The following is a 26,009-nucleotide window of genomic DNA, read 5'->3' as shown; positions in this document are numbered from 1 at the left end:
ACTGTCTTCTGCCCCATGGTGTTTCACCAAATTATTGCGTCCAGTAGTACAATTCCTTCGGGAGCGAGGCGTTCGCCTCATCATTTATCTTGATGACATTCTGATCATGGACCACACCAAAGAGTTGTTTCTACTATATCTTTCTTGGACTATTCATATTCTGCAGGATCTAGGTTTCCTGATAAACTTCGACAAATCAATCACGACTCTCTCTCAATGTATAGAGTTCTTAGGCTTTCAGGTAGATTCCAGCATAGCGCAAATAAAATTGCCTCTGGGGAAACTAGCCTCAATCAAGAGAAAGTTATGAAGAACCCTTGTCTCTCCGACTATATCATTGTAACCCTTGCTCACCTAGTGGGGCTTCTTGCCTCTTCCATCCAGGTGAATTTTCCACGTCCCATGCATTATCGAGCCCTCCAACGTTAAAAGATCCTTCATCTTCGCAAAGGGCTGGCGTATTCAGAACAGATCCTTCTGACGGAGGAAGCCAGGACGGAAATAACATATTGGCTAGACCACATGGATGCGTGTAACTGCAGAGCTATTTTAGCATCCTCCCCGAAGGTAATAATAGAATCGGATGCCAGTCAAGAGGGATGAGGAGCTCGATGCAGCTCAGCGGAGACGGGAGGCCAGTGGTCCCTGGAGGATTTGAGACTCCATATCTGGTGGGTTCCTTTGCGATCTGCTCCCTTTCTTCCCATAAAGCCAGTTGTTCCATACTGTTACGAATGGACAACGTTTCGGCGGTGAGATACATAAATCGCCTAGGTGGGATTAGATCTCGCATTCTGGCAGAGATTGGCAAGCATTTTTGGCATTTTCTTCTCCGTCACCAGATATCGGTGACAGCAGAGTACATTCCGGGATGTTCCGATGTGGTAGCGGACTGGAACTCCTGTTTTTTGAGGGATGGCAGTGGTTGGAAACTGCACCAGTCAATTTTTCTCAATCTGATGAGACGGTGGGGTGAGTGCTCAATAGACCTCTTTTCATCTCGACTCAATGCTCAACTTACACGCTTTTACAGTTGGAGGCCGGACCCCTTGGCACTGGGATCGGATGCGTTTCTCCAGGATTGGTCCCTGCATCTCCTTTATGCCTTTCCTCCGTTCTCCGTGATTCAGAGAGTACACTCTCAGGTGACAAAATAGTTAGCTGAGATCATTTCAGTGACTCCTATCTGGAAAGCTCAATCGTGGTTTCCCTCCCGTAGCGATGTCACTATCGTTTACCCTGCTGGTTCTAATTCCATCTTTCCCGTCCTTGCTCCTGGACCCATCAGAACTCCCTCATCCATTGATAATACAGGAACAGTTGCTACTCATGGCTTGGAGACTTTCAGTGGAAGTTGGCAAGTGCCAGGAGTTTCGAGAGACGCTATGTTCTTCTTATCCCAATCTTGGGCTCCTTCTATCCATAAGCGTTATGAAGCCTCCTGGAAGCAATGGGTGGGCTGGTGCGGTGAACAGGGTGTTGATCCCATGGGGGCCCATACAAATATGATTGGTAATTTTCTTTCAGATTTAGCAACTCAAGGTTTAGCGTACAGAACGATTAATAACTTCAGAACTGCTATTTCTGCAGGACACCCCCATTTGGAGGGCAAACCTGTGGGCGAAAACCCTTTAATTTGAAAACTTTTGAGAGGTATCAGACTGGTCAAGCCCGCTCAGTCTAGGTATTCTACTTTATGGGATGTAGATATTGTTCTGCGATTTTATAAGATCCTGGCCATGTGACGAAGATCTTTCTCGTAAACAACTATCAGCTAAACTATACTCCTGTGCCTCATCTCCTGTCGAAGGGTGTCTGATGTACGCGCCCTGGATTTAGCAGGTAGAGTTTTTACTCCGTCTGGAATCTGTTTCACTATTACTAGGCGTACTAAAACTTCAACTAGGAGTATTTCTTTTCCAGCTTTTCCCCATATTCAGAAGTTATGTGTGGTTAAATGTTTAAAGGCTTACAAGGATTGCACGAGAGAGAGAAGCATGGGTGCGCAAGGACAATTGCTCGTATTGCTACAAAGCTCTTTTGCTCCAGTGTCAATGGCCACTTTGGTTAGATGGGTCAAATGGTTACTAGGGGAGGCCGGTATTGATACCACCATTTTTGGAGCACATTCAGTACGTAGCACCATGGCATCCAAATCCTTTAGCGTTGGCTCTCGTTTGGAGGATATCATGGCTGCTGCCGATTGGTCTTCTGACAATACTTTTAAGGTCTTTTATTATAAGCCTGTTGTTGACGTAGCATCTGCAGTGGTGGATCAACTTTGAACTAGCATAATCCGAAGCCTTCGTTCTTGGCATAGAATGAAAAATTTTCTCTGCTATTGCGACAAAAATTTTCAATTCTATCAAGGACACAGAGGTGAGGATTATCCCACCCTATTACTATTCCTATTATTATTAATACTATTATTATTGCTATTATTAATATTGTGTATTCCAAATGATATTACCGGAAGTACTTATGCTGTTAAAATGCAATTCAGTTGGATTATTTGTATGATATGTGTTTCTCATGTATCTTGACTTGTACCCACCCATGTAATTCTTAGTCACTGCCAGTTTCTTAGCGCATTTTCTTTAATTCATAGGATCAGACAATAAAGGCGAATGAATATCCAGAGTTTCGCTTACAACGAGAGGGTAATTCCAGTTTCAGTAGGTGGCTGCAGTTCGTTTCTCCATTGAAGAGTTGAAGAATTCAGTTCGTGGAAATCAGGTTGCTATGTTCTTATTGCAAAGAAAGAGGAAGGACTAAGGAAACAGACATTTATATGGAGAGCTGGCCTGGGATTGGGCAGGTTATGGACAACAAGAGTATTGGGAAATGTTGTTTTTGTATACTTCAACTTTGATTGGCTGCTGTCATTTTCTCAGTAAAGAAAGAGAAAGCATAATCCTTGCCTCCCTGTCCTTCATAGAATTCAATATTCTTGACGCAATAGCTAGAAAATGTTTTATTCTACACCCACTCTGTGAGACACTTACGTCCTTTCTTCTCCCACAAGCTTTTGACATCTTCCACCTACGCAGCTCACACCTCATCTCCCTCCTCTGCACCCTTGTTTCACAGTCTGCACATACCTTCTTGCAACTCCCACACAATTCATATGTAAGCACTTAATTTTCTACTACTTTCGTTTTGTTAACGTTTCAACAGCTTTTTCCCTCCGTTATATAATTTTGCATATACTCTCAATCACAATTGGCACATGTCACCACTGCTGTGGGCGCTCTGCTGAGAGGCCAAGAACTGGATGAGCATGTATCCTTAATATCTTTTTGACACAGTTACAGGCAATGTGTGGAAGTTGTGCTGCCTTTTTAAATCCAGAGCTCTAAATTCTGGCCAGTTACAAACACCCACCCACAACCTGAGCCCTCTATTCGCCTATTATAGACCCAGTTGACAGTAGCACAATACAAGATTAGTACATGCTGCGTGAACACATACTAAAATAGCATCCTGACAAAAATCAATGCAAGCAGGAACTACCTGATCGACATGGATTACCTTAATGGATGTTTACAGACATTGTTGGGAAAGGGTTGTGTGTTTTCATTGTAAAATACATCAATATAGGGCCCTACAGGAAACCTTTTAAAGTCAGTTTGTAATTACTTAGACAAGGGGGCCTGCTTCAAGACAAGTGGGGGGGCTGCTTCACTTAAGCACCCTCATGACTTGTTCATGAAGGGACTCAAACACGACAGGCATTACTAGTTGCACTGGAAAGCTAGTCATATCTGTGTTAGAATGACATAATGTAGTGACAGACTCCCATGGTGAATGACATGCAGTGACAGGGATCAGATGCTGATGGTCATGCAGAAACCTGAATTACTTGTGAATGGCATGCAGTAGCAGGGATGTCACGGTTTAATGGCATGTCATGATGACTGGTATGCAGTAACATAAGGTTCATGTTGGGAGGAAAGAAGAAGCGTGGAATCCTATAGTGAATGGCAAACAGCGGCAGGGATTTAATGGTGATTAGCATGCAGTGACATGAACCTCACAGTGAACCCAATGCAGTGGCAGAATGCGTAGGTGGGTGACATGCACAAGAATTCCACGGTGAGTGGTTTACAGGCAATGGAATCCCCGAGCGGATGGTTTGTATTGACAGGACACCCAGGAAGCATGCCATACAGGGTTGGACTGTAATAGAAAATAGGCTCGGGCATTAAAATGTAAGAGGTCCCATCAGCGAATCAGAAAAAGTGGCCCACATTTTTAGAGAGCCACTGTGTAGGGATTTGAAAGACAAGGGAGGCTGCATGCAATTGTGCTTGCAGCTGGCAATGTTTGTGGCAATAATAGAAAAATCAAAAGTAGGAACCGGTCCAGCAGAGCATAAAACAGGCCTACAAGCAGCCAAAAAGTCCCTCGCAATGACATTTTGCACCAGCCCTTCTGGTACTGCCAGGCTGCCCTATAGACCAGTCGGATCCAGATGGTATACAGTGAAGGGGGCCCCATGTAACTGGTATGCACCAACAGGTTGCCTTTGAAAATGGCGTGTAGTGACTTAGGCCCTCATTATGACATTGGTGGTAAATCATGCTTACTGCTGTGCTGAAGGCCGCCAACATACCTCCACGGTGGCGAATATCAGTTTGCCATATTATGACACACACACACCAGTCCGACAGAATACAGCCACATACACAAATCCGCCAGCCGAAAGGTCAGTGATAAAGTGCCGGTACCAACACCCATACCGTTACGCCAACAGCACCACATTATGACCCATGAATCACCATGGCGGCCATTCAACGGCAGTAAACCATTGGCGGTACATATCGCTGCGCTCAGAAAGGACACCCACATACAAAACAACACTACATTGTCCAATACTAAAAACACACACCTGACACGCATACACACACCACACACACCCACCCACAGCACTATAAAACACACACCCACAGTAACCACAACCCTTTACAAACAACAATTACTGCCAGGAGATTGACACAAACAGCACAGAGACAACTAGACACACATCACACACCCCACAACATTACTCAGCACACTCTCACCAACACATACCACACAACACCCATGTCCCTACAAAGGCACCCCCGTTTTACTGATGAGGAGTTAAGGGTCATGGTGGAAGAAGTTGTCAGGGAAGAGCCACAGCTGTTTGGAGTACAGGTACAGCAGATATCCATTGCGAGGAAGATGGAGCTATGGCAGGGAATCGTGGACAGGGTGAACGCCGTGGGACAGCACCCAAGAACAAGGGACAACATCAGGAAGAGGTGGAACGACCTACCGGGGAAGGTACGTTCCATAGCAGCAAGGCACCAGCTCACCATACAGAGGACTGGCGGTGGACCCGCACCTCCTCCCCCACAGCTCACAGCATGGGAGGAGCAAGTCTTGGCATTACTGCATCTTGAGGGACTCGCTGGAGTAGCCAGAGGAATGAACACTAGTAAGTCAACATTTAACACTTATCACCCACCAGCCCTGCATGGACACCCATCACCAAAACATGTACAGCACAGGGAAACTAACAATCACACAATACATCACCATACACAAGAAAAAGGTGGCAGGGCTACAGCAACCATAGAGGGGAAGCCAGGGATGTACAATATGTTACAGACATGAAGCATAATACATCACTTACATCCCCACAGGTGCCCCCACCAACATGAGCGAAGAGGAGGTGCCACGACAAACCAGTCCCCCAACAGAAGATGCCCCCAGTGATGACAGTAACTCTGGACTTCAGGATCTGGACCAACAACCTGGCCCATCAGGGACCACTGGACAGCCGGTCACCCAAGCCCACTCACAGTCCACCAAAGAGCCTCCCCATCAGTATCCAACACCACAGCACCCACCCAGCGTCCCCACACCTCTGTCCCCAGGACATGCCAATCAGTAGTGTGCCCACCTGTACAGGGACCCCATGCCACACCTCATACCCAAGACAATCAGGGACCTGGGGTCAGTGGCAGAGGGCACACTGTTCAGGTGACAGAGGCACAGGCCAACAGGGACACTGGGAGGACCGCTGTGCGGCAGGGGGAGGACAGGACCAGGGAACTGACTCTCCAGGAGGCACTCTCCGAGATCCTGGGTGCCTACCAACATTCCCACGACACGATGGGCCAGATCCTTGACAACGTGCAGGAGAACAGACGGCTGCAGGAGGGACAGTATCAGGGGATAAGGGAGGACCTGCAGACCATCAACACCACCTTGATCTTCATAGCAGAGGTGCTGGCAGACATGGCCAACAGCATGAGGAAGGCAACAGCACAGCAGCGGGACCCTACCAGTAGCAAGTCCATTGACCAGCCCTCCACCTCCGGTGCAGCTAGTGGGCAGGAGGTCCTGCAACAGGACCCACAGGCCACCAGCACCCCTCACCCTGCAGAAGGTGAACCACCCCGCAAACATTCCCTGCGAACCAGACAGAAGCCAGAGACACTTGCCAAGACCACCGCCAGGAAATGAGACTCTCCTGATTGTCCCCCTTGTATCTCACACTGTCACCTTGTCCACTTTGAACTGCCTTTGCTCCCCTTCCTGTGGCCCCTTGGACACTGAACCTGTGCTACAAACAGACTGGAACAATACCCTGGACCTTCCTCCATCATCACCCCATTCCATTACACTTTTCCCTCATTTTCATATCACTGAAATAAACACCCTTGAACACAACTTGACTACTAGTATTTTATGTTTTGAAAATGTGCATATATGGAAACCTGTAGCTGTCTGTAGTCAGCACATCAGTACACAGTTGTTACATCACCAACATCCTAAAAATGACAAGCCATAGGTGACAATACGTTGAGATGCAAAGGAAGTTAATGCCATCATGCTACAGTCACACAGAATACACCAATAGTCATAGGAATGGTCAGTTGCACTGTCTCACCTGTGTGTCATTGGAAGTATTGACGCATAACTGATGTTCTGTTGTCCTCATCCTCAGCCTCTTCATCCTCACTGTCCTCAGGGTCTACTGCTGCCACAGGGGCATCTCCAGTCTCTTCCTCCCACAGAAAGGGTACATGCCGTCTGAGGGCCAGGTTGTGCAACATGCAGCATGCCACTACTATCTGGCAGACCTTCCCGGGTGAGTAGCACAGGGGTCCACCTGTCAGATGGAGGCACCTGAACCTGGCCTTCAGGGGGCCGGAGGTCCTCTCTATGATCCTTCTGGTTCGCCCATGTGCTTCTTTATAACGTTCCTCAGCCCTTGTCCTGGCATTCCTTACACGGGTCAGCAGCCACTATAGATTTGGGTAGCCAGAGACACCTGCAAGTATTGAGGGACAACATTTAGCCTCACACAATGCTATAGGGATGACACCTGAAGGCATACACTAACATACAGTGGGTTGGGACCAAGGCTCACCTATTAGCCACACCCTGTGCCTCTGTAGTTGGGCCATCACATTTGGGATGCTGCTATTCCTCAGAACAAAGGCATTATACACTGATCCAGGATACTCACCATTGACGTGGGAGATGTAGGGGCCCGCAAGGCACACCATTTGCACATTCAGTGAGTGGAAACTCTTACGATTCCTGAACACCTGTTCATTCTGGCGGGGAGTACTATCGCAATATGTGTTCTGTCAATTGCACCAATAATATTGAGGATATGTCCCATTGCATAGAATCCGGCCTTCACTGTGGCCAAATCTTCCACCTGGGGGGAAGAAATGTAGCTGCAGAATGTATTTTACCAGGGCAGACAAAACCCTTGCAAGCACGATTGAGAACATTGGCTGTGACATTCCTGCTGCCAAGCCCACTGTCACTTGGAAAGAACCTGTTGCCAGGAAATGGAGCACTGATAGCACTTGCACAAGAGGGGGAATCCCAGTGGGCTGACGGATAGCAGATATCAGGTCTGGCTCCAATTGGACACACAGCTCAGTTATTGTGGCCCTGTCCAGTCTATAGGTGAGTATAATGTGCCTGTCCTCCGGTGTAGCCAAGTCCACAAGGGGTCTGTACACGGGGGTTTGTCTCCACCTCCTATTCATCAGCAGCGGTAGGTATCTAAGGGACACAAGAGTGAGTAGGCTGTCACAATTTGAACAATGGAACCACAACTTCAGTGTACATAGTGCATTTATGTTATGAGACAATGGGAATGGCGAGGTATGTGCTAATCTAGGCTGTGACGCAGTTAATGTCGATATGACCGTTGTCCTCCACATGAAATTGCGACCGCCTGTCCTGAATGTAGGGACAGGTGGAAGTGAGGTAACTCTGCAACATTGGGCGTTGTGGCGGAAGGCAGTATTGCACCGCCATGCAGTTCCTCATTGGATAATATGGGGCTCTATGGAGTACAGTGGCCAATGGGGATCTGCGGCGGCGGTGACGGTGTACACCACCGCGGACGTGATTGCCATTTTCTATCTGATTCGTCACTTGTTTCCTGACCTTCAACAGGAGAACACCTACACTCCGTGTGCTGCCGTGACCTGTGTCTGGAACCTACAATTGCCTGTGTGACTGGGGAAAGGGCCCCTGCCTTCACTTCAGAGGAATTGTAGCATTTGGTGGATGGGGTCCTATGCCAGTACCGACTGCTGTATGGTTCTCCAGACCAACAGGTGAGTACACTTTGGGCACAATGCTTATGGGAAGGATGCATGGAGATGTGTGTTCAAGCATTGTGTCATCAGGGGGGGAATCTCTTGTGGTGGGGTACTTGGTGTGTCCCGGGCGATGTATGTGCCAATGGTGATGGAAACGGAACTGGTGGGCCATATGTGTGACAGGCTGGATTGTATGGTTATGGTGTTCTCCTGTCTGTATTACCTCTGCAGGTTAGCGCCCATCAAAAGAAGGGATTATGGCGTGCTATCGCCTAGGATGTGCGGACCCTGGGGGTCTATGGCAGGTGGAGCACCCACTGTTGGAAACAGTGGGAGGACCTGAGACGCTGAGCATGAAAGATAGTGGAGGACCAGCTGGGGATGGCCTCCCAACAAGGAAGGGGTGCCCATCGGAACCTGACCCCCCTGATGGCCCGCATTCTGGCAGTGGCCTACCCAGAGCTGGATGGGCGCTTGAGGGAATCACAGCAGCCACAAGGGGGTGAGTACAGTGGGCATCATTATAAATGTGGTAGGTGGGATGGGATCTGGGTGGTGGATGTGAGTTAGTGGGTGCCCCTAAGTCCAGGCCAGACATTGCAGCGTGAGTCAACTCTAAGGTAATGGCTGTATTGCAAATGCAGGTAACCTAGCTTGTTAGCATTCCATTTCAGTCAGGGCTTTGTGGGTCCCAGGAGGGGTGCAGTTGGCGGTGTGTGGCCCTCATCTTACTGTGGCATCTAGCCAAATCACTGGCAGTGCAATGCATAGTGCTCAATCCTGATCCCTGTGTGTGACTGTGCTGTGTATGCCAATAGTGGTGTTGGTGCAGTAATTGACCCAGTGTTTCCTTTTTCTCTCCCCCCCCTTTTTTCTTTTGTCATCCTGTCCATGTGTGCATTAGCATCATCTGGCAGAGACGCTGGGGCACCGGCGACAGAGGGAGCTGCATCCCAGAGGACCCTGGAGGCAGAGTCCACCGACGCTGAGGGAAACAGTGGGACGGAGGGCGAGGAGAGCACCACGGCAGAGACAGGAGGTGACAACACAGACTCAGATACCTCCTCTGATTGATTGTGGCGGACACCTCTGTGACCACTCCAGCTGCAGGTACAGCGGCCACTCCCCGTACCAGCACCACCCTCCCAGTAGCCCCTCAGCGAGTTGCCCGTGCCCGCCAACCCAGGAGGGTGGGCATCTCCTTATCCCCAGGCACCTCAGGCCCTGCCCCAGTGAGCCCGGCTGCCCTGAGTGAGAAGGCTATTGACCTCCTGAGATCCATCTGTGTAGGGCAGTCAACCATTGTGAATGCCATCCAGGGGCTCGCATCCCAGATGCAGCAATGCAGTGCATTACTGGAGGGCATCCACGGTGGATTGGCGGCCCAACAGAGATCGATACAGGCTCTGGCCTCCTCTCTGATGGCAGCCATTGTCCCTGTTTCTACAGTCCCTCCTCCAACTACCACTTCCCACTGCCAGTCTCCTCAACCCCAACCCATCTCATGCACACATACAGATGAGCATGCACACAAGACAACACCCAAGAATGGCACACGCAAACACAGGCACCACACTTCATCCCACAAGCACTCACGCAAACACCAGACAGCTGCAGACACAACCACTTCCACTGCCTCCACTGTCCCCCTCCTCCTTCTCCTCCACCTCCCTCCCAGTCACGTCCACACTCACACCTACATGCACTGCATCAACATCCACCACCAGAGTCACCACACCAAGCAGCACACACACCTCACTAACAGACACCTCCACAACATCCATGCACGCATCCCGTGTCCTCTCCCACCCTGTCTGCCCCCCTCCTAAAGGACACAAACGCAAGCACTCACACACACAACAGCCATCCACCTCACATCAGCATAGTGCCCATGCACCTGCACCCAAATCCAGCAGACATACAGCTCCTACAACCACTCTCTCAACCTCCACTCCCATCCCTCGTCCCTCCTCCCACTCCAACGCCCCTAAGAAGCTTTTCCTCACCCAAATTGACCTCTTCCCTCCCCCTTCCCCTGTCCTGCCTGTAACAGCAGGGTGCCAACGACCCAGCCCAGCACCTCAGCCAAACAGTCCACCCTGACAGCAGTGGCACCACCTAGTCGTGCTTGCAAGTCAGTGAAGAATCCCACTCCATCAGCCAAGAAGGTGAAGGATCCCACACCTCCTGCCATGAAGGAGAAGGAGCCTGCACCTTCCGGTTTGAAGGGGAAGAAGCCCTCGACTCCTGCCCGGAAGGCTAAGGAACATGCACAACCTGCCCCAAAGGGGAAGAAGCCCTCAACCCCTGCCAGGAAGGGTAAGTATTCCATGCCTCATGCCATGAACGGAAAGAAGCCCTTGACTCCAGCTGAGGCTGTCAGGGTGACACCTCCACCACCACCAGTGGTCCCTGGGCCCCCACCGCCAGCTGAGGAAGTGCATCCCTCATCACCAGCAAAGGCTGTCCAGAAGGCACCTTCACCAGCCACCACAGTTCAGCCCTCACCACCAGCAGAGGCTGCCCAGGAGGCACCTTCACCTGCCACCACAGTTCAGCCCTCGCCACCAGCAGAGGTTGCCCAGGAGGCACCCTCACCTGCCACCACAGTTCAGCCCACACCTCCAGACAAAACAGTGCAGCCATCACCACCAGCGGAAGCTATGTAGGCAGCCCTTCAGCGGCAGTTGTACGAGGGGCCCCCTCCAGAACCAGTGGGAAAGCCACCCACCTGAGAGACTGTGGCCTTGCACTCCCCAGGACAGAGAAATGGGCATGGAGCCCCCTCCAGAACCAGTGGGAAAGTCACCCACCTGAGAGACTGTGGCCTTGCACTCCCTAGGACAGAGAAGTGGGCATGGAGACCCCTCCAGAACCAGTGGGAAGGTCCTCCACTCCAGAGACTGTGGCATTGCACTCCCCAGGACAGAGAAATGGGCATGGGGCCCCCTCCAGAACCAGTGGGAATGTCACCCACCTGAGAGACTGTGGCCTTGCACTCCCCACAACAGAGAAATGGACATGGGGCCCCCTCCAGAACCAGTGGGAAAGTCACCCACCTGAGAGACTGTGGCCTTGCACTCCCCAGGACAGAGAAATGGGCATGGAGCCCCCTCCAGAACCAGTTGGCTTGTTCCCGTATTCTGCTGAGGTGCCCCCATCCCCAATCCTCCTGAGGTGCCTACCCACTTGCAAACTGATGCCCCTGCAGAGTTCTATCCGGATGAAGTCAGGATTCGAGTTGGGCCTTGGACTGTGCCCTGTGGCCATGTGGGCCCTTAGTACATTGGACTGGGCAGTGGCCCTTTGTGCACATTTGTACATATCTGTTTCACATACAATTGGATTATTTATTAGGTGTTTATATTAACACATTCTCATTGGTGCATTCTTGTTGTCTTTGTATTATTCCGCTGTGTATCGCGTGCCATTGTTTTTCCTGTGCAGCTGGTTGTGTGAATGGTGTGTGTGTGTTGGGTGTGTGTTGTGCGTGTGTGTGTCACTCTCGTTTTCCTCCCTCCCTCCCTTGTGTACCAGGCTGCTGTACTCACTGTCCTCATCGGCGTTGGTGTTCCAGGTGGAGTGTGACGTGGAATAGCATCGGGAAGACTTGCAGTTCCGGTTTGATGGCGGCGTTGTTCTTCCCAGTGTCTCCGATGGTGAGTCCTTTCTTTTCTGTGATGCGTTTCCATCAGGCTTTTGATGGCGTTGGTACCGCCCCAGAAAACGTGGTGGATTTGATTTGTCATAATATGGTGGGCGGTACTTTATCTTCCGCCTGGCTGTTGACGGCTACTGGCGTGGTGAGTGTTGGTTCCGCCTTGGCGGTTGGTGTGGTACATTGGCTGTCTATGGGAGTTATCACCGACATGGTCATAATTTGGTGCTAATTACCGCCACTTTAGCACTCACCGCCAAGGTCATAAGGAGGGCCTTAGTGTCCATGGAGAGTGACAAGCAGTGACAGCGTAAGCCACGATGGTGAATGGCATAGACTGTCAGATACACCAAGGTGAGCGGCCTGCAGTGATGGGGGTTCCACAGTGAATGCCATGCATTATCATGGAGTTCCGTAGTAAACGGCATGCAGTGAAGGCAGGCTCATAATGAACAGTATGCATTAACATGGAATCTCACGCTGAAAGTCATGCAGTGGAGGCAATTTGTTGGTGGACAGTGTGCAGTAATGTCAAACTCCACTGAGAACGGCATGCAGTGAAGGAAATCTGTTGGTGAATAGCATGCAGTGACGGTGAATTCCACAGTGAACGGCATGCAGGGATGGCAATCTCATAATGATCAGCATTCATTAACTGTAATCTCATGCTGAGCAGCATGGAGTGGTGGCAATCTGTTGGTGAACAGCGTGCAGTGACGTGGAATTCCACAGTGAAGGTAATCTCACAGTGAACATAATGCAGTGATGGCAATCTCATAATGAGCAGCATCTATTAACTGGAATCTCATTGTGGACTGCATGTAGTGATAGCAAATTGTTGGTGAACAGCGTGCAGTGACATCAATTCCTTCTGTGAACGGCATGCAGTGAAGGTAACATCATAGTGAACATCATGCAGCGATGGCAATCTCACAATGAGGAGCATTCATTAACTGTAATCTCATGCTGAACGGCATGCAGTGGTGGCAATCTGTTGGTGAACAGCGTGCAGTGACGTGGAACTCCACAGTGAACGGCATACAGTGGTGGCAAATTGTTGGTGAACAGGGTGCAGTGCCATCAATGCCTGCTGTGAACGGCATGCAGTGATCGACATTCTCTGGTAGGTGAGACTCTCTGTCAGCGATTGGCACTGGTTAGGAAATCTCACAGTTATGGATCACAAATTTTGTCAGCGACGCTCGGGGCCAGATTAAAGTCTGCTGTGGCTCAGAGGCGGGTACACGTCCCTCTGAACAGCGATCTGCTGTGCCTCACCCTGCCACCAAGCAGCAAGGATGCAGATGGGCTGTGGAAGCGCCCCAGTAACGGTTACCAGTTTCAACTAAAAGGCAATTAGTGTTAATTAATGCATTTATGTTATTAAATCAACATCAATTTGAGACACGATCCTGATTCTGTGAGGTCTGATGTCAACTAATCAACCGTTTTCTAGGTCTGGTTTGATAGGATAGCTGTCTCCAGACCTTATTTGATCACAAGAAAATTAACTTTAAGAAGAACTACAGAGAAAGGGGCTTAGACTGCTCTACATATCATGAGTACAGCACGCGATTGGACTGAACTAATGTGCTTCCACTGAGAAAAAGAGTGCTCGTACTGTATTTTTTGGATTGCGGATAAATGTATGCTCATTACAGTAGGAATGAGTTAGTTGATGGGCTTATTGTGAAAAACATATGTTAACATCAAAAGGGATTAAAGGGTAGATTGTTATTACTCTGTATTAAAGCCTACAGCTAGGTATTTTGTTTCATGGAATCTCACAGATTCCCATACCATAGTAGTCAAGGGTTTTTGTGTTATAACACACCATTCAGTTGAAGATTCACAACAATATGATCCTAGTTAAGCCCCTTTGAGTAAGAAAGTATTTTGCTTAGCCAACTGCATTTTTGTGTACATTTGTATTTTTTGACTGAAATCCTGATGACTGCCTCATGGGACATTTTATGTTAAAAACAGTAAACTTGAGTTGATTATGGTGACACACCAATGTTAAAGGAGATAGGCTGGGTGGTTCTCTGGGAAATGTATAACCAGTGCCATAGGTCTGATCTGCTTGTTATCTAAAGTTATGACAAAGGCAGTAGGCCTAGCTTACTCATTGTGAAAAACATTCGTTAAACCTAATAGGCTTTTAACAGTGGGTTATTATCTTTCTGTGCTACAGGCTGCAGATGGGTATTTTTTTTTAATGTATTCCCCCAAATTTCAGTAGTAGGAACAGGTTTTGGTGTTGGTCACCCACTCTGACAAACGTTGGCGGTGGAAGATTTTCAGTCTGATGATTCTTGTTAGTCCATCTTCAGAGGGGTTGTATGCTGTTTTCCAACTGTAATTTTGTATATGTTTGTAATTGTATAACTGCAGGATGGTAGCCAGCATATATGTACTTTAGTAGGCCTGTGTTGGTTTGGGCGAAAAGCCAGATATAGATGCTAAAGGTTTTATTGGTTCACGGGGAAATGTTATGTTACATTCCATAGGTTTGATCTGTCTATTATGAACAGTTATGACAAAGCCAGTAAATCTGACTTCATATTGTGAAAAACATATGTTAAATGCAATAGGCTTTTAAGGGTAGAGTGTTATGACCTTGCAACATATCCTGCAGGGATGTGTGCTCTCTTGAAGTCTCCAAATTACCATTGTAGGCTAAAACTTTGGGGATAGAAGATTTGCACTCTGATAATCTTTAACGGGCCATCTTAGGAGAAGTTTTATCCTGGTTTGAAAGAATCATTTTTTTACATATTTGCATTTTTATTACGGTATACCTGATGCTTGACTTGGGGCAAAGCTTATGTTCAAAACTGTATATGCGGGTTGTTTCTGGTAAAAAGCTGATGGTAAAGCTAAAGGGGTTATTGAATCATTTGGGTTCATTGGTAAATTACATTTCAGATACCTCAGGTCAAAACTACCTATTAAGAAAAGTTACAACAAAGAAAGTGTGCCTGATTTATTAATTATGCAATGCATATATTAAAATCAACAGTGGGTAGTTTTTGCACCATGGCGAAGCTTTGAGACATATATTTTGTTACATCAAACCTCAAAAATTACCTTTTTAGGCAAGGATTGTGGTATTGATCACCAGCTTTGGCAAACCCTAGGGGTAGATGATTTGTACTATAAGAATAATTACTACGGATTCTTTGATAAGATAGACGGATTCAGTTGTCTGCAAGGATCCTATAATCCTGTAATACAAAATCATTACAAATGCATAAAGACTGACCAATCTATCTATCTATCTATCTATCTATCTATCTATCTATCTATCTATCTATCTATCTATCTATCTATCTATCTATCTATCTATCTATCTATCTATCTAGAGACAGATTCATAGAGGGGCTTTGGATCAGCACTCTTCTGCCATTGCTACCTTTGGTCAGCATATGTACATTTACACTCTTCTTCCATCAGTAACGAAATATAGCATGGGGCAGTGGTTCGCCCCACTTCAACCACTGGCTATCTTGCCCTCTGAGTATCACCGGTTTTCCTATTGCATGTGCACACCAGCCTAAAATGAGTGTGCTTCAGTTCCTGGGCCAATGGTTCAGTTTTGTCAGTTTTTCATTTTGTCCTCTTATTAGTTCCCTTTAATTTCTTTCCTTCTCGTCTGTTCAATTTCTAGAGCATACTATCACTTCCAAGAAAGTGGTAAAGGGCCGCTTGATTCCAGCTCATTTCATATGCAGTGATCTGCATCCCATCTTGCCATCACCTCTAAGCCAGCGACCATGATGGAATGGTATTGTTCTTAGTGTATCATTGTTTTACCATTTCAAGATGGCCACGATATTGGTTTGAAACATGGCAGCCAAGCCGGAATGTAAAACAACAGTACTCCATATTCAGTGTCTTTGTAAGACGGCCACACGTTGCTATGTTTAATTTTTACTGCAAGCTATTACCAGAGTGTTTAGGTGGAAACATGTTTTTTCTGCTGTCATTCTTTGAAATTATCCTGCATATGTTGTTGGTTTTGTTTTGTGTGTTCGGTGTATTTTATTGTGGTTATGTGCGTAAATGCAGAAAATAATCAGTGGATGAAGGAATGGATGCATGAGTGCAAAAGTGCTTGACAGGATGCATGTGTGATGACCTATTGTGTGCCTAAACCCATCAGGGAGGAATTAAAGGCAATTTAATTTATAAGCCAGACCTATTAGTATTGCTAGTGTTTGGTCAACAGTGCTAAGTCGAATAAACAGCAGCCCAGTGCTGCTGTTGACCAGGGGGCGGATGTAAAGGTCAGGAGGGCCACATGGGGCACCCGGGCATACTTCGAGTGACACTGATCTAGGGCATATACCTATACACCGCAGGCCCAGCAAGAAGCAGAAGTCTCACGGCTTCTGATCCCCTCCTGATAAGTATTCAGGGCAGTGCTTTAAATGGGCCGGCACTGTCCGGATATGAGTACCGGCACTTTTTTATTTTGAGAGGGAGAGTACCTGCACTTCTCAAAATAAACGTAATGCTTTTATTTGGAGAGTACTGACACTTCACAAGATAAACGCAATACTTTTAATTGGAGAGTACTGACAGAGTACCTGCACTTCTATGTTTCGATTTCAAGCACTGATCCAGGTTACATAGCATGTGGGATCCACCCAGAAGCAACTGAGAGCCCCAACACCCGGAGACACTGTTAAGCAACCAAGGTATGTAGGATTATGATAAATGGGCCTGGGAGCACATCTTGGAGCACTGTACATCCAAGAACTCTGGTCTTGGAAATCAGATCGGACCCTTGGGAATAATCACTCTACCCTACTTCTAGTTTGTTTTCATAGTCTCCGGTAAGCCCCCACCCCCCATACTACAAGACACATTGCCCCATCCTGCTGAGACTTGCCTTTGCTGAGCTATTATCACCTGCGACTTGTTTTTTTCAGTTATTTTAAGGTTGGAGGCACTGCTGAGCCTTGTTGACTAGGAACCATCGGACCACGCCGGATGCATGAGAGGAGCTCTGTCTTCGGTTTTCTGTTGGGTATTAGACATAGGTGTCCTGATGTTAGACTATCACGTTCTTGGCGTCATGCAGTTAGGTTGCTATGTTGTTGATGCCATGAGGTCACGGCGGGCGCCATGTTGTCAATGCCGTGCTCTTGGTGGCGCAGTAATAGCTCCTTACGCCTTCTCATTGGCTCACTCCTGCCCTTGTCTGTTTTCACAGTTCCGCGCTCGTTGGGTATGGAGATCACCGTGCCGGCTACACTCGCCGCTCTGAACGGCACGGATGCCCGCCTGCCCTGCACCTTCACCTCCTGCTACAAGGTGGACAACAAGCTATTCTCCATGAACTGGACATACCGGGAGTGCGAGAACTGCAGCGAGGAGACAGTGAGTAGAGGGAGGGAGGGAGCCCCGAAAAACACCTCTTTCATTGCTTCATCTCCACGACTGCTCTCCCTCGTTCCACCCTTTTGGCCAAATTGCCTCATACACTTCCTTTCCACCACTCAACATTATCAGTGGCTTTGCTAACTTATAATCTCCTCATGCCCTGCTCTGCCCTCTTATTCTCACCATTTTTATTTACTCATCTGTGCTCTATTCATTTATTTTATTCATCTGTTCTCCCCTATTCACTTTCCCTCCCCATATTTGTTTCCTATTCACCCTGATTTCTTCCCTACCCTTATACTTTCCTCCTGCCCCTATGTGTTCCACCATTCCTCTCTTGCACCTCACTCTTCTAAACACCCCATTCTCTCTCTTTCCCTCTCTGTATCCCACTTTCTTCGTACACTCCCCCTTTAGCAAAATGTTTTGCCTCACCTCTATTTTTTCCCTTTTCCACACGTTACCTTCTGCTTACCATCTCAATCTTCTTTCCCCTTCTCTTTGCTATCCTCTTATACCCTCCACTCTCATCTTCCATTTGTTGGCTTGCGTGGTACTCTGCTTTACAGCCTCGTAATTCATCACTACGGGGCTGGCATAATTTCTGTTCCTCTGTGTGGAGCAGGGACAAAGCACTGATTGATTCAACTTAATCAGTGCCTGTCTGCTGCTCCCTATGTGACAGAGATACTATTTTGGCCTTTTTAACGTTTAGTGCCCTGCAAACAGAGACCCGTGATGGTAAAAAACGTGCCCAGCCGGAAAAACAAAATTGCAAAGTTTTTATTTCTTATAGCAAACTTTCTTTTATTTTGCCAAGTTGTGTTTTCTCCATTTGCACTCATGTTTTCTTTTGTTTTTGCTTGTGGGTGCTGTTCTCAAAATATGAAGATTATCTTGTTCTGAATATTGCAAGGCAACATTATGGGGGTCATTGTGACCCCGGCGGTCAGAGACCGCCGGGGCCAGGGTCGGCGGGAGCACCGCCGACAGACCGGCGGTGCCCCGCAGGGCATTCTGACCGCGGCGGTTCGGCCGCGGTCAGATGCGGGAAACCGGCGGTCTCCCGCAGGGCATTCTGACCGCGGCGGTTCGGCCGCGGTCAGATGCGGGAAACCGGCGGTCTCCCGCCGGTTTCCCGCTGCCCTGCAGAATCCTCCATGGCGGCAGAGCGCGCTCCGCCGCCATGGGGATTCTGACACCCCTACCGCCATCCAGGATGGCGGTAGGGGGTGCCGCGGGGCCCCTGGGGGCCCCTGCAGTGCCCATGCCAATGGCATGGGCACTGCAGGGGCCCCCGTAAGAGGGCCCCACAAAGTATTTCAGTGTCTGCTATGCAGACACTGAAATACGCGACGGGTGCCACTGCACCTGTCGCACCTTCCCACTACACCGGCTCAATTCTGAGCCGGCGTCCTCGTGGGAAGGTTGATTTGCCCTGGGCTGGCGGGCGGCCTTTTGGCGGCCGCCCGCCAGCCCAGGGCAAATCCCAAAATACCCTCAGCGGTCTTTCGACCGCGGAGCGGTATTTTGGTGGGGGAACTTTGGCGGGCGGCCTCCGCCGCCCGCCGAAGTTAGAATCACCCCCTATTTCTTTATTATGTGTAATTTGTGAAATGATGCTTTAAAACATAATCGTGCAGTACACCCAATCCATCCCACTCCAATCCGCCACACTACAATCTATTCCAGTTCACCCCACCTCAGTCCACAGCAATCCACTCCACCCCATCATATCCTAATCCAATCCAATCCCATCCACTCCGACCCACCCCACTTGAATCCTCCCAACCCACCCCAATCTAATCTGCCAGACTCTAGATTGCCCCACTCCAATCCAAAACAATCTAAACCACTCTAAAACAATCTACACCACTCCAATCCAAAACAATCTGCCCCTCTCCACACTCCACTCAAAAACAATATGCCTCACTCCCATCTACTCCACGCCAATCCAAAAGAATCTGCCCCACTCCAATCCCCAAAAAATCTGCTCCACTCCAATCCAATCTGCCCACTCCAAAACAATCTGCCCCACTGCAATCTGCTGCACTCCAGTCCAAAACAATCTGCCCACACCAATTTGCCCTTCTGCAATCCAAAACAATCTGCCCCATAACAATTCAAAACAATCTGCCCGTTACAATCCACCTCACTCCAATCTGCCCCATTTTAATCCAAAACAATCTGCCCCACTCCATTCCGCCCCACTCAAATCCACAACAGTCTGTCCCACTCCAATCTGCCCCACTCCAATCCGCCCCACTCCAATCCAAAAGAATCTTCCCCACTCCAATCTGCCTAACTCCAGTCTACCTCACTCCAATCCAAAACATTCTCTCCCACTCCAATCCGCCCCACTCCAATCCAAATCAATACACCCCATTCCAATACACCTCACCTCAATCCAATCCATCCCGCTCTCACCCAATCCACCCTCCTGACTAATCCACTCTACACAACAACCCAACCCAATCCAATCCACCCCACTCCCATCAAATCCACCCCACACCAACCCAATCCAGTCCACCCCAGTCCAATCTAATCCATCCCAGGATCTGCCCCACTCTAGTCTGTCCCACTCTATTCATGAACAGTCCATCCCACTCCAAACCGCTCCACTCCAATCTGCACCACTCCAATCCATTTCAGTCTGCCCCACTCCAATCAGCCCCACTTCAATCCAAAACAATCTGCCCCACTCCAAACTGCCTCACTCTAATCTGCCCCACTCCAATCCCAAACAACCCACTCCAATCCAAAATAATTTGCCCCTCTCCAGTTCGCCTCACTCCAATCCGATCCACCCCAATTCACCCCACTCCAATCCACCACAAACCACCCCACACCAATCCAATCCAATCCAATCCTCCCCATTCCAGCCCAGTCCAATCTACTTTACTCCAATTCAGTCCACCCCACCCCAATCCAGTCCACCGCGCCCCAATCCACTCCACTCCACTCCACTTCAGTCCAATCCACCCCAGTCCAGTTCGATCCACCCCACTGCAGTCCAACCTACCCTACTCCAATCCCTTTGAACCCACACCAGTTCAACCCACCCTACTCCAATACAACCCGCACCACTCTAGTACAATCCAACCAATCCACTCCACTCCAATCTTGTCCACTGCTGCCCAAACAACCCCACTCCAGTCTAGTCCATCAACACAATGCCAATCCATCCCACTGCAATACAACCCACTTTAATCCACACCACTCCAATCCAATCAAATACACGTTATTCCACCCTACTCCAGGCCAGTCTACCCCACTCCAAACCACCTTAATCTTCCCCACTCCAATCCAGCCCACCCCTCTCCAATTAAACCACCCCACACTAATACAATCCACCCACTCCAATCCAATCCATTGGTGGGGCAGACTTCAGTCCACCCCACCCACTTCAATCCAGTCCACCCACTCCAATCCAACCCACTCCTGTCCAATCCACCCAGTGTACTCCAGTCCAATCCATCTCAATCTACTCCCCTCCAATTCACCCCACCCCACCCCAATTCAATCCAACCCACCCCAGCCATATCAATTCCAATTCACCACACTCAATCCAATCCACCCTACCCACCCTAATCCTCCCCACCCTAATCAACCCCACTCAGTCATATCCACCCCACTCAATCCAATCTACCCCATCCCATCTCACCCCAATCCGATCCACCCAAATCTGATCCACCCCAATCCGATCCACCCCACTCCAGTCCACCCCACTCTAATCCAGTTCACCCCACACCATCCCAATCCACTCCACTCCACCTCACTCCGATCTAGACCACCACCTCGAGTCTACGCCTCCCCAGGCCCCTTACCCCATTTCAATCCCCTCCACTCCAATTCACTCCACTCTACCCCACTCCAAACCACCCCACCCCAGTACTGTCCACTGCACTCCAATCCAATCCATCCAGCCAACACCACTACAATCCACCCCACTCCAACCCAGACCAATCCACCCCATGCCATTCCATTCTAATTCACCCCAATCCAATCCACCCTATCCCAGTTCAATCCATCCCACCCATACCCAGTTCAGTCCACCCCACTCCAATGCAGTCCATCCAACTCACCCTACTCCAATCAAGCCCATCCCAATCCAATACACTCAAAACCACCCACTGGAATCTTCCATATCAATCCACCCCAATCCAATCCACCCCAATTAAATCCAAAACACCTTATTTCAATCCAGTCCACCCAGCCCAATGTAGTCTCATCTATCCCACTGCAGCCAACCACACCCAATCCAATCCACCCTACCCAAACCCATTTTAACCCACCCCACTTCAATACATTCCACTACACCCCAACCCTCCCTACTCCAATCCGCCCCACCTCACCCACTCCAATCCACCTCACTCTATCCCAATCCAATCTACCCCACCCCATTCCAGTTCAGTCTATCCCACTCCAATCCTTCGAGCCCACCCCACCCCTCTCCAATTCACCACACTCTACTCCAATCAAGTCCAATCAACCCCATTTCAGTTCAGTCCACCCCACTCAATCCCAATTCACCCCCACTCCAATCCACCACAATTCATCCACATCAATCCAGTCCATCCCACACCAATCCAATCCACCCCAATTCAGCCCAGTTGAATCTACCCACACCACACCAATCCATCACACTCTAGTAAAACCCACTTTAATCTACACCACTCCAGTCCATTCCAGTCCACATTAATCCGCCCTACTCAAGGCCAATCCACCCCACTCCAAACCACCTTAATCTTCCCCACTCCAATTCAGTCCACCCCTCTCAAACTAAACCACTGCACACCAATTCAATCCACTCCACTCCAATCCAATTCACCCACTTCAATCCACCCCGCTCCAATCCAATCCAATCCACCCCACTCCAATCGAAACCATCTCACTCCAGTCCAATCCACTCCAGTCTAATCCACCTCAATCCACTCCACTCCAGGCCACCCCACCCCACCCCAATCCACCCCACCCATCAAGTACACCTCACCCCTATCTAATCTACCCCAATCCATTCCAGAACACTCAATCCAATCTTCCACATTCAGTCTATTACACCCACCCGACCCTAGTCCATCCCACCCCAATCCACCCCACTCAATCTAATCCACCCTACTCAATCCAATCCACCTCATTCCAATCATCCCACGCCAATCCAATCCACCCAAATCTGATCAACCTCAATCCGATCCACCTCACTTCAGTCCACCCCTCCCAATTAAATCCACTCCACTGTACTCCAATCCACCCCACTCTACCGCAATCCATCCAGCCTACCCCATCCCAGTTCTGTCCACCACACGCCAATCCAACCCATTCAGCCTACTCCACTTGAATCCAACACACCCCAATCCAGTCCACCCCACACCAATCCAATCCACCTAACTACAATCCATCCCACCCCAGTCCAATCCATCCCACCCCATCCCACCTAAATCCACCCCACTACAATACAGTCCATTAAACTCACCCCACTCAAATGCACCGACCACACTCCCCTCCAATCCACCCCACAGCAATCCATCCCAATCCAATCCACCCCAATTCAATCCATCCCAATCCAACACACCCCACTCCAGTCCAGTCCACCCTACCCCACTCCAGTCTAATCTATCCCACTGCAGCCCACCACACCCCAGTTCAATCTGCCCCACCCCACCCCACCCCATTTCAATCCACTCTACTCTAATCCACTCCACCACACCACACCCTACTCCAATCCACCCCACCCACTCCAATCCACCACACACTACTCCATTCCAGCCCACTCTATCCCAGTCCGATCCACCCCATCCCAGTTCAGTCTACCACACTCCAATCAATCCTTCCCAACCCACCCCAATCCAATCCACTCCACTTCAATCCAGTCCAATCCACCCCTCCAATAAAATCCACCCACTCCAATCCACCCCAATCCACTCCACCCTAATCCATTGAATACAATCCACCCCTCTTCAGTCCAATCTAATCCACCCCACTCCACCCCGCCCGCCCGCACCACTCCAATCCAATCCACCGTACCCCAGACCTATCACTCCAATCTAAACCACTCACCCCAGTCCAATCTAATGCACCCCACTCAAATCTACTCCAGTCCAATCCACCATACCCCATTTCAATCCATCCCACTCCAATCAAATCTATCCCACTCCACCCTACACCACTCAATCCACCCCATTTTACTCCAATCCAATCTACCCCACTTTACTCTAATCCAATCCAATCCAACCCTCTATCACAGTCCACTCCAACCCACTCTACTCCACCCCACTCCACTGAAATCAACTCCCCTCCACTCAACTTTACCACACTCTACTCTCCCTACTCCCCTCTGTGACACTCCAACAAATCCACTCTGCGACACTGTACTCACCCACTCCACTTTGATAACCCACAGCACTACATTTTAGCCATGCTGGACAGCAGCAACACAGGTGTACAACATGGCAAAACACATTGCCAATAGCTCTTCTATAGGCAACGCCTATTTACTTTTCTAATGCTTGTTTCTTTACTTTCCATTTTGTCTGGCACTTCTAGCCTCTGCTTGCTATTTCTTTCTCCTCCTTAATTCTCTTTTACCATCATGCTCTCACTTGCCTTCCTCTATCTAGCCTTTCATATCTTTTCTTCTCACCACTCTCCACATTTCATACATTCATTTTCCAGCTCTACCCAGAGCTATCAAAAGGTTTGAAATATAATATCTTGTCTTTTCCCTTACTTTTCCATAGCCCTCACTGTTATGCTGTATATTTATCAGCATTGCCCTCCATTATTGACATCATAGGCAGGCAAATGCACTGTGGGCATATTTTTATGGGGGACAGATATGGATGCTCTGCAGGCCACCACTGTGGCGAGCGCGAGATGTACCATATGATGCATGATGAATTTCATTGCCATTTCATGCGGCACAATAACTAATTAACTAATTAAAATAAGCATTGGCAAAGCCAATAGGTCTCATCTGTTGGTCCTGTTGGATTTGTGAATGCCTTTTAACAATGCTCTTGAGCGTCGGGCTTTTTCCTGATGCCGTGCAGCATCGTCAAAAACACCCAAAGGCACAATGATGCGACCTTTATTTCACTGGCGCTCACATGCATGATGATGCCATTTGCTCCAATTTTAATATTTACTTATCCAAAATGGCGGATGGCACTTCGATTAGTAAATTAAATGAGCATTAGTAATGCCGATTGGTCTCTCATTTGGGACCAACTGCCTTCGCCAAAGCCTTTTGTTGATGCAGTGTGGCATTAAATTAAAAACAAGCATTGGCATAGCCAATAGGTCTCGCCTTTGGGACCTTATAAGTGTTTAGCCAGAGCTATTGGCTTTGTCAATGTATTTAAACTATGCTATAGAGCAGTGTGGCTGCTGTGCAGCACGTTGAAAAGGAGAATTAAGCTGATCATGGCAATTACCTTTCAAGACTGTACATTAAATAAGGTAGGCATATACCCTCGTACCCTCACCCAAAAACCAAGTTAGGTAACTGCGTTTCAAAGTGCAGTGTTTTTTTTGTTGTTGTTTCAAATAGAAATCTCAGCAATCATACATATGCAAAGTAGAAATTACCTGAACAGCGTAAAAGCTAAAAAATGTCAAGTACACACCAAATGCTGCGAATCTGGCTCATTCATTTTCTGACTATCTGGGTATAATTAAGAGTGGAGATGTGATGTAACGTCGACCATCAAGGCCGGTTACTTTCGAAGGTGGAAGGGGCTGGAAAATACTACCTCTTTGGGATTGAAATAACTTGCAGTTTTACTTTGAATATTGTACTATTGGGCTCAAACGTTTCTTAATTTTTTGAAGGGTTGAGCTTAAATACGAGGTAAGACGTTGCACATAAGACTGTTCGCGTCTACTTACACCGCATGTTAAGACACCAAACACGAATTTTCATGAAGTTTTAAATTCTATACCATGAACTAGAAAATGCTTCCCTTTCTGAAAGTCTGTTACTGTTTTGCATCTTCACCAATGCCAGAAGTAACCTAGATCCCTAAACAAGTTGAATTAATTTGGAAAAAGAGCATGTTAATAAGGTTAAAGTGGGAAGACTGAGGCCCATATTTATACTTTTTGACGCAAACCTGAACCAGCGTAGGTTTGCGTAAAAAAAAAAATACCGCCAGCTACCGCCATTCCACCGCACCAGCTGGGAGTCAAGTTTAAGGAATGACGGTAGCCGGCGCTGCAGCCTGGTCAGCGTCAAAATAAATGACGCTGACCGGGCAGCGGAGGCATAGGGAAGACTAGGGGTTGTGCGTCAAAAACTGGTGCAAGTCAGGCTAGAGGCAAAAATATTGGCTCTACCCTGACTTGCGCCATTT

The 26,009-nt window shown here is 48.5% G+C and overlaps 1 protein-coding gene across 3 annotated transcripts in view; it reads left to right on the top strand.

Annotated features, from left to right (window-relative positions):
* The window catches only part of LOC138285146 (sodium channel subunit beta-2-like), a 144,047-nt gene that overhangs the window by 70,297 nt on the left and 47,741 nt on the right, over window positions 1–26,009 (top strand). For all 3 annotated transcript variants that reach the window (XM_069224731.1, XM_069224732.1, XM_069224734.1), the window contains exon 2: window positions 17,489–17,655. In XM_069224731.1, the coding sequence (XP_069080832.1) occupies window positions 17,489–17,655 (167 nt within the window). The remainder of the gene's footprint in view (window positions 1–17,488; window positions 17,656–26,009) is intronic.

This window comes from Pleurodeles waltl, chromosome 3_1 (assembly GCF_031143425.1).
Source record: "Pleurodeles waltl isolate 20211129_DDA chromosome 3_1, aPleWal1.hap1.20221129, whole genome shotgun sequence".
NCBI classification, from domain to species: Eukaryota; Metazoa; Chordata; class Amphibia; order Caudata; family Salamandridae; genus Pleurodeles; species Pleurodeles waltl.
The sequence above is the reverse complement of the archived record's forward strand: the minus strand, read 5'-3'. Positions and strand labels throughout refer to the sequence as shown.